Genomic DNA, 16498 nt, shown 5'->3' with positions numbered 1-16498 from the left:
AATGATATATACTATATACAGTACAAGGGAAATGATATATACTATATACAGTACAAGGGAAATGATATATACGGTACTTGTATAATATCTGGGCGCCCGATTTTTTGATCGGGTAGGAAAAAAACGCGTCGAGCCACAAGCGTGGCGACGCGTGGCGAGCGGATGCGGAATACATTTTAAGTAATCAACGTTCCCTCGCTGCACTCGCCACGCTATATAAAATCAACTCTATGCCCACTTGGATAGTGGGGGTATGAACAGGACCATTTAACATTGAATCCTATGGAAAATCGCGTCTATTGCATCTGATTGTATGCCTTAAGTTAAGGCATACAATCAATCGCATCGGGCGCCCAGATACTACACAAGTACCATATTTACTATATACAGTACAAGGCAAATTATATATACTATACAAGGGAAATGATATATACTATATACAGTACAAGGGACATTATATATACTATATACAGTACAAGGGACATTATATATACTATATACTGAAGACTGAGTGGCCCATTGCTGCCCTGACCAGCAATGACTTACCCCCTGGCCCCTTGGCAGACCATTCTGAGCAATGTCAGAGTAATGGCCCCAGTGTAGAGAGCAGAGTGGGCCTCATTGCCCGGGGGACTTGCCCCTAGAGAGGCGGGGCTGACCTTGAGTGTGACTCATTATGAATGAGCAGATATGCAGACCCCTTCGAAAAACAGACTAAACAAGTGCTTCCCAAACTGTGCACCCTGGGGTGTCTGGGGACACATGCAGGGGTGCCTTGGATTGGTAGTCCAGGACCAAGTCAAATTATTTATGGTCCCTGTAAAGGCAATTTTGGACCAATTCCACGCGATTTTGCACTTTGGCCGATAAATCGCGTGAAATCAGACCAAAATCGCATGGGTTTGACATTTGATCCAATCCGATGCGCGGTCCCGTGCGCATCAAACCGGATCAGGAGGTCAGACGTGCAGCATGTATGATCACGTCCGACTTAAATGAGTGACAGGGGTGCAGCGGGGGTGCCCGTGAGGAAGCAGTGCAGCTGTGGCGGTGATCATCAGCGTGCTGTCACTGTGTGCAGCGGGCGGGCAGCAGCAGCAATTATAACATTAAAATAACATGTCAAATGACTGCCCGGCTAATGATTGGCTGAGATAGAGCACTCTCAGCCAATCAGCAGCCTCTCTCTGCGAGTGCTCTATCTCAGCCAATCAAAAGCCGGAGAGTAATTTGCCACATTATTTTAAAGTTGTAATAACAGCCGCTGCCTGCCCGCTGCATCGCTGGACACTGATGATCACCGCCGCCTGCACTACTGTTCTTATTATTGCCGCAGCCGCACTGCTTCCTCACCGGCACCCCCCGCCGGCCACTCATTTGAGAGCCGCCACTGCCTGCCCCCCCACTGCTCCTCACCGCCCTGCAGTTCCCCGTTTTTTTTTTTTTTTACATGTGATAAATCGCATGCAATTTATCACATGTAAAAAATGGCACATCAAGTCCAAAATTGTATATGAGCCTCCCGGGGAGCTGCCGGGCGGCTCGGAGGAGAATTGGGTCCTTAATAGGCAAATGTATGGGGCCTTAATAGGCAAATACAGAGGGGATACCGTCGTATTATTGAGCACACTTAGGTCAACAGTCATTCGATCTACACCGTTGGGTAGACTGGGTTCTAGGTCGACATAGGACATGGTTGACATGGTTTTAGGTCGACAAATGCATTAGGTCAACATGGGTTTTTTCACAGTTTTTTGAGCCGACATGTGCCGACAGGCGGTATTTCATGCCGTACCATCCACTAGGGCATGGTGGGAGAATAAAATAGTGTGCCGAGCGCAGCGAAGCACCGTGACCGAAACGAGCGATGCGAGGGGCTGCGGTGGAATTTCAACTGTGTCCATGTCGACTGTGCCGACATTTGGGTAAAAAAAAACAGTGAAAAAACCCATGTCGACCTAACCAAATGCATTTGTCGACCTAAACCCATGATGACCTTGTCCCATGTAGACCTAGACACCTGTCGACCTTCACCCATGTCGACCTAGAACCCTCTTGACCTTGACCTAGCGGTGCCATGAAAAAATTCTGATACTCCAGGGGCCGTGATTCAAAGAAGTTAGGAACCATTGGAGTAAACTGGTTTCTAGATGACAGTCATACAGATAGGACAGGATATCGTCACTTACCTGCTGTGGGGACATGCTGTGAGGGAGAGGTGACAGGTGGCGGAGATGACGTTTTATAGTACTTAAACAGGACAACAATGAAAACCAGCAGCAGCGCAGCGGCAGAGACCACCACCGCCATTATGGTTACAGCCATTTCTGTGGGAGGAAACAGCGCTGTATAAGTGATAGGTTCCTCTAACCATGTCTCTATAAGGGGTAATTCCAACCTAAATTTATACAATGCCTGTAACATGGCAGCTAAGAGTGGATTGGCTAGTGCTTTATCTCTCTCTACTTTCTCTCTGTCGACGACTTAGTACATAGGCCCCCATAATGGATTATGTGCCTGGTTTAAGGGTGGGCCAACTGCTGCTGTCAGATTTAGAATTCGGCCACATTTCCGATGTTTGGGGGTCTGCGCCAGCGCGTATTTGCATATGTGCAGGCCCTGGCAACGAAAGGCTTTGATGAGCTTTACACTCACCGGGCCGTTCGTATAGGGGGGGCAGGGGCGTTGACTGCACCGGACCATGGGAACGTCCAGCGTTTTTATGCGCAGCAGCTCCCTAGTGATGGGAAATAGGGGTGTGGCCCGTGGATGCAGCATCCCACAGACCACACCCCCTTCTGCACAGGCACTCCCCCTTTTGGCTCGCAGGGGTCCCCACTGAACCCTGTGAAATACTGGGAAGTATGGTGTGAGTACCACCGCGCATGTGTCCCAATTTAGGCCATACATGTTAAGGGAAATCAATACAAGAAGCAAAGACGAAACAAAGTACAAACCAGTGCACACATCTGTCACATTCCCTGTTACACTAACAAAACCAAATGTGCTCTAATGCAAATATCACTGTAGTAATATTACTATGGGATTAGCATAAATGGGAGGGGTTATTATATGCTCTCCTCACCTTTAAACCTTGAACTGGGGCTGTGGCTGCTACTATTCTGTCCACCTAAAATGAAACATATTTGGGTTATGTTGGTAGAACATAAAGGGTGGGGTACAGGGGTCCGACAGTCATGATCCCGACTGGCTGGACTCAGACAGCATGGCGAGTGCAACAAAGCCCCTTGTGGGCTTGCTGCACTCGCTGGACCCCCACGAGGGAGAATAGCCGCTGGCCGTCAGGAACCCGCCTGTCTGTGTATTAACAGTCGGGATCCCGACGTTGGGTAAATGACTGTCGGGATCCCGTCCGGCACCCGAACATAATTTACCATATACTCTGAGATTGTACATTTCTATACATTGCCCCGATAGCTCTCCACCTATAATCATTTGTGTATAGATCCCTTGATCTTCTCTGGACATATTCATTATAATGATGGATCCATCAGATGTGACAATTCACAGCCCGGCTTTGTCATAGCAAAAAATCTCTTACCAGTCCCCCAGCAGACATCTCTGATCCCAGTTTGAACCACAGGCAGCGTCACATGTCCTCCCTCCTCTCCGCAGGATGCACCCGACACACCTAATGCAGGATCAGAACCAGTCCCCAGATGTAAATGGATCAGAATCAGACAGGGCCGGTGTAAGGCTTCACAGCACCCTAGGCAAAACTTCAACATACCCCCACTCTCCCCCATATTGCCACCAATACCCACTTTCCAACCCCTTAAGGCAGTGGTTCCCAAACTGTGCGCCGTGGCTCCCTGGGGTGCCTCGGGACACATGCAGGGGTGCCCTGGGTTGGTGGTCCAGGACCAACTAAAATTATTAATGGTTAATTATTTATAAGCAAAACCAGTGCTGGTGGCTGCCAATTATAAAATGTGTACAAACAGAAGCAATTCCTGCCCTTTTCCACATAACTGACCCTAACAATAGCATATAAATCTAATCTAATTAAAATAAATTTGGCCTAGGGGTGCCGCGAAAAAAATTCTTATACTCTAGGGTGCCATGATTAAAAAAAGATTGGGAACCCCTGCCTTAACGCATACTTGACAAACTTTCTGGAACCAGGGCGCCAGATGTGAGTGATAAACGACCAACCAATCAGCTGCTAACTGCCATGTCACAGACTGTGTTTAAAAAATGACAGGCAAGAGCTGATTGGTTAATGGTTTATCACTCTATATTTGATCACTTTTCAAGGCACATCGAGGTACATCTCGCCCAGGATGAGATAAGATCTCTCCTTCATAAACCAGGCCTGGGGAGTTTTTGAGTAAACATAGTAAATCCTTTAGTTACAGATACTTAGAAGGAGAATGGAATTTCTCAGGACTACTCCCCCTCTCATGTACAGAATCAATTGCTTGGGAGTTAGGGGAAATTCATTAGTGTTCAGCATTGAGCGGGTTAAAACTCTGGAAGGTGGGAGGGATGAGGGGAGCTGCCATCAGGTATAACTACACTACCTGGGTTCATTTCCTTGCGGGAACCAGCTATTAGTGCTGGGGATGCACCAAGCTACTTTACCTGTGAAATTCCCCCACAACACACTACTATACTTGTGTGTAAGTTAGGCTTCTGTACTTTTATTCCTTTTATTTTGTCTGAGATTGTATTACTCTGTGTGTATTCTTAAAATATATTTAACCATCTTTGTAACCATTTTTGTAACTAAAGCTCTGAACTATTCTTGGAAATAAATAATTTCTAGTTCTGAAATCTGTGTTATTTACGCCTATTTGCTGACGTTTTTTAATATATTGTATTGTGTGTTCAGGTGCGCGCACAAGCGTACCTTGCATGCGGAAAGCTTAAACTGGGCTTGTGCTGGTGGCAGTGACCGTATATGTATGACCCTGTGTGTCTAGAGGGACCCCCAAGTCACTGCCGGTGCTACTCAGAATGACATATCTGGAGAAGGGACCGGTAGGTCCGTAACAGATAGAAAGCCAGTGTTTAGAGATGGAAACCTGGCATTTTGTGGGTGTTTTGTCAGGCGGTTTTCGGGTGGCCATCTGCTGACTGGGCAGAATAGGAAGTACTCTTCAATGTTCAGGTTTTTGCAAATAGTTCTGCGAATGTATCACGCTTTGTGAAAAAGCCATTTCTGCAATGGTCATTTACCTTCTGGGTGGGAACTATTGGATCGGAGCAACTGCTTTTTCTCAGCTTAACGATACATTCGGCATTATAGACCGGTGAGTGACAATGACTTACCATGTACTGTGAGATTATATATCTGTGTGCATTGTCCTGATGGCTGTCTCTGGATATTAGCTGTGTAGTTCCCCTGGTCCTCTCTGGACAGATTGGTTATAATTAGGGATCCATTGGATGTGACGCTCAGTCGCCCTATGTAGAGATTATTTCGCACTACAACAGGACCACCCGTCTGTGTTCTTGCAATAGGACTCATACCAGCCACCCAGGTGATGTCTCTGATCCCAGTCCGACCCACAGGTAGTGTCACATTTCCTCCCTCTGTGCCGCACACGTCTCTGCTCTCTCCACAGGATGCACCCGACACATCTAATACTGAATGAAAGCACAAGAATTAACAGAAGAAAGATTACATTAATTATATCACTTTTTGTCACAATGTGTTTCCCATGAGTAATAAACTACATAAAGCTAAAAGACCTTTTGAGTGACAACATCTCTGTGAGATGCGCAAAATATCGGCTATAAAGTCCGGCGTCGCTCACATTTGTTATATAAATTCAAATAAAAAATGTTGTGTAATAAAAGATTTTATTTCCTATATATGGTGACATTACAGGTCATTATGATAAATAAAGATGTTTGCTTGGCAATTTTCACACCTATTTTGAAAAATTAAAAGGGTAAAGGTGATTTAAATACCATCAAAGCAAAATGAGGTAAATCCTACTGCATAGGAAAGAGTAAAGCAGGGTCATCTGGCCACATAATATCATAAACCCTTTACAGTCCTAATAATGCCTCATATTGAGTTGGGGGTGTGAATGGACTCAGAAATCACTGCAGACACAATAATTTTGGGATGAAATCAAGTTGGTTAAATAAAGTTTTTTCTTATGAAGAAAAAACAGGACAATGACAAAAAAAGAAAGTATCAGTCCAAATAATCGTCTTTGGGGCTGGCAGGTAGACTAAGTAATGTTGCAGATACAAATACTGGACTTTGAAGCTGAGGTTAAGGCACCCATACATTACTGAGAAGTTGCAGCCGATTCCCTCTTGAACTGCCCAGAAGTTTCCTGGCAGCTGGATCACATACGATATATCATATGCGAGCCTATCCACAGCTGCCGGAGGCTGTCCGATCCGTCAGATCTTATGCGCAGCACCTCCGATCTCTAACTCCGATGCTTATGGGACAGCGCATTGGATCGTAATGGGAGACAGAACAAAAACGATTTGCCACTTTTCATCGGATTTCTCATCCCGATTCGTCAGTATCAGCTGAAAGTGGCCAAATCGCACTAGTGGCCAGCTTCAGTATCAGAGAAATAGAGGAATAGAGAAGAAGGACGCTGAGGTTAGTTCACAGAAGATTCAATAATTGGTCCAAGGAATATCCTGAAGCTCATAGGAAGAATGGCCCAGACAGAAAGCAGCCCAGGACTGGAGTATAAGGTATAATTTGTTCACATTTCCTTGAGGCAATGTAGAGGTTAAATAATGAGGCCATTGGAGGTCTCATCAGGCAAGCTAGGTTTTGGAGAAAGGGAAGAAGGGCCCTGCCTATTTTGTCAGTCCCGGGCCCACAACTTCTGATGGCAGCCCTGCTGGCAAGTATGCGCCCATCTTCTTTTCACACCACCAAACTCTTTTTCCCCAAAATAAATATTTTTTATAGAGGCATTATATGAAATACACCATCAGAACATAATAAAGCAATACCAAAAAAATGATAGCAAAATAACCATCCAGGTGATTTACAGAGACCATGTGCCATATTCAATGCCACTCGCCGCAGCCGGCGAAGGGGGTTAAACAGCGAGAATCTCAAAAAACCAGTCATCCTCGCTGTTTAACCCCCTCATCGGCCGCTCGCCCTATTCAATGTTCCGGGGGAAACCTCGCTGTCACAGGACGGCGAGGATTCCCCCAAACAGCGAGACCCGCGGCTAATGCAGCAAACCCGCTGTATTTAGCCGCAGGTAGCAGCCGCATACGCCGATTCCCCCTTGCTCAAAAACGGAGCGAGGGGGAATTGGCGTATTGGGGAGGGGGGCAGCTGAATACTGACAGGGCGAGTGGTGACAGTGAGCAGCAAGCCAGGTAAGAAATCTCCCATTTTTTTAAAGCGGCAAACCAGTCTGATCTTGCAGTGTAAATGATTTCCGCTTTAAAAAAAAAAACTGGAGACTTCTTACCAAATCTCTCACTTTCTGATTCTCTCATCCTATTACATTTCCCCCATAATAGAAAATGGTATTATAGCCAAATACACGGAAATGTAGAACTGAGCAGCGTAAATAACAATCAATATGGCACTTACAAAAGACAGGCTATAAAAGCATATTACCAGGTAATTATATAAGGACATTATTAAATATTCAAACAAGATATAATGAGGAACAGAAAATAAGTAAAATTTTGGTCCTGCGGCATTCTGGCTGCCCAATCTGGGCGGGCAGCTGGGGCACACTGGAGCTTGGTAAATTCATCAAGAAAGCAGCATCCACAGGCTGTCTTGGTTGAGACGTCTGCTCAACCAAGATAGCAGATTCCGGTCTCTCACCTGAGGGGTTCTCAAAGGGTTACTGCTGCTCAGGAAAATCAATTCAGTTCTGCTCCCGGGGATGTGGCTGCGCTGTGCCTGTCTGTAGTTTCAACTTTAGTTTCCCTAACTCTAAGACATTGCAGGGAGAGCGGAGGAAGGGCTGCTCCGGGGTCCTACATGACCAGCACCGATCCTCAGGGCACAGTACGCCGTGGAGCGACACGATGGTGGTTACCGGTAATTAGAGGAGGGGAGTGGTAATTGCCGGGTTTCCCACCACATTCGGGGGTGGATGTGCATTTCCCCTGAGATCGCCCGCGGATAGGGACTTGTTGCCGGAGTGGTGGTCACAGGGGGCGGATGCTGGCAGCTCCGGCAGGCTCTTCACATGCAGTGTGTGGATGCGCGGGTGACGTCATTACGTCAGCTGCACACTGCAGTGCATTACTGGGAGAGCTTAGCTTCTCCTTGTTTGAGAGGCCTCAGAGTCAGGAGTTGGTTGCTATCTACCGGCGAGAACTCTGTGATCTACCGGTAGATTGCGATCAACGTTTTGGCCACCCCTGATATAAAACATCTCTCAGCCACACCATAATCTCCGGCCTATTTCAGTTTTAATCTCCTTATTACTCTGTGTAACAGTACATGCAAATAAAGTCAAAAACATATATGGATGATGCAGGTTGAACAATATAATTATATAACAATGGACTAGTACAATTAACAATGCAAAACACAATTGATTGATGGGCGCTTCTTTTAATGGAATACAGGTATAAAAAAAGTCATTGGTAAAAGGTATTGCTGGTATTGCTAGTGGCAGGGAGGTGTTCATAAGGGTGGGCACAGCATTTGGGGGTGCCTGTGCACCCCTAACACTCAATTTGCGCACGCCTGTAGATACATTTGGGTGAAACTTATTATGTTACAATGGTCAGTGGCGTAACTAGACATCCGTAGGCCCCATAGCAAAAGTTTGTAAGGGCCCCCTATTTAGCAACTGATTGTGACAAATGTATGTAAATCATATTACTTAGACAGCAAAGATGGGCCCCCTTCAGCTCTGGGCCCCATAGCAGTTGCACCCCTTGCACCTATGGTAGTTACGCCCTTGTGTTACATACCTCCCAACTTTCAGTCACCGGGAAGAGGGACATATGGGTTATTACTGAATTACGGGGCGTGGCCTGCCAAAAAGTTTATAACTTGCCTCATCCCGTGAGGCCGCGCCCCCATTTTGAGGCTGTGGGGGCATGGCCCAGAGGCTCTGTAAGCTTCTAGCATGCCCCCAGCCCACCTGGCTCCGGGAATAGACGCCAGAAGTCAGCAAATAACCGCACATGCGCAGACCTCCTGTCCCTGCACCCTTGATACATCTAGATGATATGATCGCATTTTACAATGCGATCCTAGGTGGTAATATTCCTCCCAGATCGCATTATCAGTGCTATACATGATAAACGGGCCCCTATAACACTGCACATATAGATCACAGAGACGTTACTCACTGTTCTGAAGATACAGATACACGACGCCACCCAGGAGGAGATACATGTTATACCGTGCTGAGGATGAGATGTCTGCAGAATGCCCTTATCCTGTTATATTATCAGCTGTGGGGGGTTAGGTGTGATCGCACCACCTTACACTCTGCTGCAACACAACCAAGAGAAGCCAGTGACCGGATGGAGGTGTCATAGTGAAACTAGACAAAACATGCTCCCTTTTCTACTAAATGCCACCAGGCAGTGGTGTAACTATACATTTTGTTCCCCCCTGCCAAAAAGGGGTGACAGAGAGGGCATAAACTGGGTAACAGAGAGGGCATACACTGGGTGACAGAGAGGGCATACACTGGGTGACAGAGAGGGCATACACTGGGTGACAGAGAGGGCATACACTGGGTGACAGAGAGGGCATACACTGGGTGACAGAGAGGGCATACACTGGGTGACAGAGAGGGCATACACTGGGTGACAGAGAGGGCATACACTGGGGGACAGAGAGGGCATACACTGGGTGACAGGGCATACACTGGGTGACAGAGAGGGCATACACTGGGTGACAGAGAGGGCATACACTGGGTGACAGAGAGGGCATACACTGGGTGACAGAGAGGGCATACACTGGGGGACAGAGGGGGCATACACTGGGTGACAGAGAGGGCATACACTGGGTGACAGAGAGGGCATACACTGGGTGACAGAGAGGGCATACACTGGGTGACAGAGAGGGCATACACTGGGTGACAGAGAGGGCATACACTGGGTGACAGAGAGGGCATACACTGGGTGACAGAGAGGGCATACACTGGGTGACAGAGAGGGCATACACTGGGTGACAGAGAGGGCATACACTGGGTGACAGAGAGGGCATACACTGGGTGACAGAGAGGGCATACACTGGGTGACAGAGAGGGCATACACTGGGTGACAGAGGGCATACACTGGGTGACAGAGAGGGCATACACTGGGTGACAGAGAGGGGCATACACTGGGTGACAGAGAGGGCATACACTGGGGGACAGAGAGGGCATACACTGGGTGACAGAGAGGGCATACACTGGGTAACAGAGAGGGCATACACTGGGTGACAGAGAGGGCATACACTGGGTGACAGAGAGGGCATACACTGGGTGACAGAGAGGGCATACACTGGGTGACAGAGAGGGCATACACTGGGTGACAGAGAGGGCATACACTGGGTGACAGAGAGGGCATACACTGGGTGACAGAGAGGGCATACACTGGGTGACAGAGAGGGCATACACTGGGTGACAGAGAGGGCATACACTGGGTGACAGAGAGGGCATACACTGGGTGACAGAGAGGGCATACACTGGGTGACAGAGAGGGCATACACTGGGTGACAGAGAGGGCATACACTGGGGGACAGAGAGGGCATACACTGGGTGACAGAGAGGGGCATACACTGGGTGACAGAGAGGGCATACACTGGGTGACAGGGCATACACTGGGTGACAGAGAGGGCATACACTGGGTGACAGAGAGGGCATACACTGGGTGACAGAGAGGGCATACACTGGGTGACAGAGAGGGCATACACTGGGGGACAGAGGGGGCATACACTGGGTGACAGAGAGGGCATACACTGGGTGACAGAGAGGGCATACACTGGGTGACAGAGAGGGCATACACTGGGTGACAGAGAGGGCATACACTGGGTGACAGAGAGGGCATACACTGGGTGACAGAGAGGGCATACACTGGGTGACAGAGAGGGCATACACTGGGTGACAGAGAGGGCATACACTGGGTGACAGAGAGGGCATACACTGGGTGACAGAGAGGGCATACACTGGGTGACAGAGAGGGCATACACTGGGTGACAGAGAGGGCATACACTGGGTGACAGAGAGGGCATACACTGGGGGACAGAGAGGGCATACACTGGGTGACAGGGCATACACTGGGTGACAGAGAGGGCATACACTGGGTGACAGAGAGGGCATACACTGGGTGACAGAGAGGGCATACACTGGGTGACAGAGAGGGCATACACTGGGGGACAGAGGGGGCATACACTGGGTGACAGAGAGGGCATACACTGGGTGACAGAGAGGGCATACACTGGGTGACAGAGAGGGCATACACTGGGTGACAGAGAGGGCATACACTGGGTGACAGAGAGGGCATACACTGGGTGACAGAGAGGGCATACACTGGGTGACAGAGAGGGCATACACTGGGTGACAGAGAGGGCATACACTGGGTGACAGAGAGGGCATACACTGGGTGACAGAGAGGGCATACACTGGGTGACAGAGAGGGCATACACTGGGTGACAGAGAGGGCATACACTGGGTGACAGAGGGCATACACTGGGTGACAGAGAGGGCATACACTGGGTGACAGAGAGGGGCATACACTGGGTGACAGAGAGGGCATACACTGGGGGACAGAGAGGGCATACACTGGGTGACAGAGAGGGCATACACTGGGTAACAGAGAGGGCATACACTGGGTGACAGAGAGGGCATACACTGGGTGACAGAGAGGGCATACACTGGGTGACAGAGAGGGCATACACTGGGTGACAGAGAGGGCATACACTGGGTGACAGAGAGGGCATACACTGGGTGACAGAGAGGGCATACACTGGGTGACAGAGAGGGCATACACTGGGTGACAGAGAGGGCATACACTGGGTGACAGAGGGCATACACTGGGTGACAGAGAGGGCATACACTGGGTGACAGAGAGGGCATACACTGGGTGACAGAGAGGGCATACACTGGGTGACAGAGAGGGCATACACTGGGTGACAGAGAGGGCATACACTGGGTGACAGAGAGGGCATACACTGGGTGACAGAGAGGGCATACACTGGGTGACAGAGGGCATACACTGGGTGACAGAGAGGGCATACACTGGGTGACAGAGAGGGCATACACTGGGGGACAGAGGGGGCATACACTGGGTGACAGAGGGGGCATACACTGGGGGACAGAGGGGCATACACTGGGGGACAGAGGGGCATACACTGGGGGACAGAGGGGCATACACTGGGTGACAGAGAGGGCATACACTGGGTGACAGAGAGGGCATACACTGGGTGACAGAGAGGGCATACACTGGGTGACAGAGAGGGCATACACTGGGGGACAGAGGGGCATACACTGGGGGACAGAGGGGCATACACTGGGTGACAGAGAGGGCATACACTGGGTGACAGAGAGGGCATACACTGGGTGACAGAGAGGGCATACAGTGGGTGACAGAGAGGGCATACACTGGGTGACAGAGAGGGCATACACTGGGTGACAGAGAGGGCATACACTGGGTGACAGAGAGGGCATACAGTACACTGGGTGACAGATAGCGCATGTGTAATGCCCATGCAGGTTTAACAGGCATATGATGCCATACTACAGGTTCTTAATATAAGATACTGTTTTTGTTCATAAATATATGGTACCCCATGGGGGGAACATTGAAAATGTGGTGGACATTTGGATATGCATATATATTACACAGGGGACTAAGTAAAAACCGGACCCGGATAAGACATCGGAACGCCGGACCAGACATCAAACTCTGCATTCCGGAGCTTATAGTGTCTGGTCCGAGGGGTGTCCCATGCGGGGGGTGTCTTGTCCGGGGGGATGCCTGTGATTGCTCACACCAGGGACATGGGGAAGGGGAGATTACAGCCTCCCCGTGTGGTCTGGACCGTTCCAGTTTTTATTACACCCCCGGACCATGCGGTGAGGCTGTATTCTCCCCCCTCTCCTCTCCCAGGTGACAGGTGCGAGAGCAGCCTCATCAGATGGAGCACCCCCGGACAGGACACCCCCGGACCGGATACTACATGCTCCGGAAAGCAGAGTTTGATGTCCAGTCCGGCATTCCGGTGTCTTATCCGATTCCGGATTTTACCCATACCCATTACACAGTGCCTTCACAGAAGGCAATTGTGTCTTCCATAGGAAAAAAAACAAACTGAAATCCCTCACAGAGGACAACATGGACTTTAGTGTAAAGCAATATGTCTCATGCCTTCACGGAAGGCAAAAGAAAACCCCCATAGGAGGAAGCAAAGAGTGGTTCTTTAATCGATATCACTGCGACCCCCCTCCCGGGGAAGAATGGTTTAAACCACCCAAAGAGAGACTAACCGCAGGGTCCTGTAAAATACCCCGTACAGAGGGGTTAACCACTTATATGGATGTACAGTTAAATAAAGTTGCAGAGCTCGTGGTAGAAGCGGGAGAACAGGTGAGCGCGAGGGAAAGTTATAAAAGGGTACAGCCGTTAACGGCTGAGGAGAGAGAAAAAGTTTGGCAGAGATCATCCCGGCCCGGCGGCGAGTTCCGGAGGTGAGAATATGGAGAAAGAGAACGTGTGTCTTGTTTGTGGTGCACCAGAGAGAATTAATTAGAGTCAATAAAAATTAACCTTTAATTTATTTATTTAAAAACTGCGAAATATATAAAACCAAAACACAAAAATTGACAGACAAAGTGCAAGATAGTGCGTGTTAAAAACAGCACATGTGGGGACTCGCTTGTGTGCTTTTAATAAGTCTCTTTAATAATGATTCAGTGTTAGCGTCTATTGAAAACAGTCTCTGCTACAAAGTGTGGGAAAGAACCTCGTATACACTAGTAGCTGTCTTCACTCCTAGCACTGAATCAAATACTTGACATGTGTTACCAGATTTCTCCCTATATCTACACCTGTCTTTTAGTCACGCTTATAGCAGATTATAATGTGTCGACACTTTTGTGTAGATATAACTTGTTCAATGATACGTTGTCTTGTGCTAAATATTGAGATGACTCAGTACGGGGCTTTAATTAGCTCCAATGATCTGGTTCTATTTTAATCTGTTAGCGTATATTGGCAAGACAGTGTGTTCTTATAGATAATTTGGTGATAATCAAGAAACTATGTAGCTGTAAACCTTGTTAATGTTGTAGTGCTGCTATGCTGCTACAAATAGATAGACATTACTTACAGTCTCACATATTATTGATTTTCATAAATCAAGCTGTCAGCAAGAAAGTCAGCGCTGATGTTCAGCGTGCCTGCCTGTGATTTCACCGCGGGACAATAGTAATGACAAGACAGTGTGTCTACAGAAACAGTTTGGTAAATAGTGTAAATAATTTTCGGGCTTGTTGCTTGTGTAAGACTGCTTATGCTATTGCATCCAATGCAGTCACTCGTCAAAGCCTAAATACCGCTAATTAGCGAACCAAAGCTGTTTTACAATAAGACAGTGAAGATAGCAAGACGGCGTGTGTATCTGCCTGTTTGCTGATATATCAGTGTGTAGACACTTTAGTGTTGATATGTCTTGCTGACATTTAATTGATTTCTGCTGATATCGAACTGATCTGGTTAGGGGCTTTGATTACCTCCAATTATCAGGTCTAGTTACAATCTATCAGTGTAAGGTAGCGCAACAGTATGTAATGTAGATACTTATAATTCTTTATTGCTGGTACAGATTTACTGCAGAGTTGAAGTACCGATGTGACGTTGTTTATGATGTCACAGAAAGACAAATATTCATAACAGCCTCCAATGTCATTAGTTTGTTGCAAACCAAGCTATCAGCAAATAAATCAGCGCTGATGTTCAGTGTGCCTGCCTGTGGTTTCACAGCAAGACAACAGCAGTGACAAGTCAGTGTGTTAATAGACAGTTTGGTCAGAGTGCAAATAATTATATAGCTTTCAGGCTTTTGGATTGTATAATGCTGCTTTTGCTATCGCATCCAAGCAGTCATTCATCCAGGCTTTAATACCGCTAATTTGCGAACCAAAAAATATTATTGTTCTGCTTGTAGTGCTGTTTACCAATATGTGTAGACACTTTGATGTAGATATGCCTTGTTGACATGGGCTTGGTTTCTGCTGATATTGATTTAATCTGGTTAGAGGCTATTAATTGCCTCCAATTACCAGGTTTTATTCCAATCTATCAGTATAAAACAGCACAACGGCGTGTAATATTATTTATTGATAGTACAAATACTTTATTGCTGCAGGGCTGAAATAGCAATGTAACATTGCTATGATGTCATATATAGATAAGCATTAATTACAGCTTCAATTGTAAATAGTTTCTGTAAACCAAACTGTCAGCGACTGAGACAACGCTGACATCCAGCGTGCCTGCCTGTGATTCCACAGTGGGACAGAAGCAGTGACGGGACAGTGTGTACATAAAGGGAGTTAGGCAATGGTGTAGGTATTTAGTTACTATTGGGCTAGTTTGATAATATGATGCTGCAATGCTCCAGCATCTCAACAATCGTTTATCATAAGCCTCTATGTTGATTAGTAACCCAAAGACTGTCAGCGGGTAAAACAGCGCTAATGCTCAGCGTGTCAACCCGTGTCTTGACAGTAAGACAATGCCAGATGGCAATTATGTATACAGACAGTTCAGTATTATTGCAAATATTTTATAGCTTTAAGGTTTGTTAATTATGCGATGCTGTTATGCATATGCATTTAAAACAGACATCCGTCAAAGCCTAAATGCCGCTATTTCTGCAAACTGAATAACCTGTCAGGTGGCAAGTATGTATACAGACGGATCAGTATTATTGCAAATATTGTATAGCTCTTGGGCTTGTTAATTATGCGATGCTGTTATGCATGTGCTTTTAAAACAGTCATCCGTAAAAGCCCAAATGCCGCTATTGATGCAAACTGAATAAACTGTCACAGGGTAAGGCTGCGCTCGTAGTCAGCGTGCCTGCCCGTTAATCTCACAGTGGAGCTATAGTGATGGCAGGACAGCTTATCTGCATTCCGGAGCTTATAGTGTCTGGTCCGAGGGGTGTCCCATGCGGGGGGTGTCTTGTCCGGGGGGATGCCTGTGATTGCTCACACCAGGGACATGGGGAAGGGGAGATTACAGCCTCCCTGTGTGGTCTGGAACGTTCCAGTTTTTATTACACCCCCGGACCATGCGGTGAGGCTGTATTCTCCCCCCTCTCCTCTCCCAGGTGACAGGTGCGAGAGCAGCCTCATCAGATGGAGCACCCCCGGACAGGACACCCCCGGACCGGATACTACATGCTCCGGAATGCAGAGTTTGATGTCCAGTCCGGCATTCCGGTGTCTTATCCGATTCCGGATTTTACCCATACCCATTACACAGTGCCTTCACAGAAGGCAATTGTGTCTTCCATAGGAAAAAAAACAAACTGAAATCCCTCACAGAGGAC

The 16498-nt window shown here is 47.6% G+C and overlaps 1 protein-coding gene across 3 annotated transcripts in view; it reads right to left on the bottom strand.

The window, feature by feature from the left end:
- LOC146049715 (uncharacterized) overlaps positions 1-9436 on the bottom strand; it is a 65549-nt gene extending 56113 nt beyond the window's left edge. For 2 of the 3 annotated variants that reach the window (XM_083166311.1, XM_083166315.1), the window contains exons 1-5: positions 9298-9436; positions 5296-5613; positions 3563-3652; positions 3086-3130; positions 2190-2327 (exon numbers count right to left, since the gene is read on the bottom strand). Coding sequence is in view for 1 of the 3 variants with exons in the window: in XM_083166315.1 (XP_083022441.1) it covers positions 2190-2327; positions 3086-3130; positions 3563-3652; positions 5296-5613; positions 9298-9343 (637 nt within the window). In the remaining 2 variants the exon portion in view is untranslated. Of the gene's footprint in view, positions 1-2189; positions 2328-2655; positions 2732-3085; positions 3131-3562; positions 3653-5295; positions 5614-9297 lie in introns of those variants that run through there. The other variant, XM_083166312.1, reaches the window with a different exon arrangement.
- Positions 9437-16498: the final 7062 nt, after the last annotated feature.

Source organism: Crinia signifera, chromosome 12, assembly GCF_055691185.1.
Source record: "Crinia signifera chromosome 12, ASM5569118v1, whole genome shotgun sequence".
NCBI lineage: Eukaryota > Metazoa > Chordata > Amphibia > Anura > Myobatrachidae > Crinia > Crinia signifera.
The sequence above is the reverse complement of the archived record's forward strand: the minus strand, read 5'-3'. Positions and strand labels throughout refer to the sequence as shown.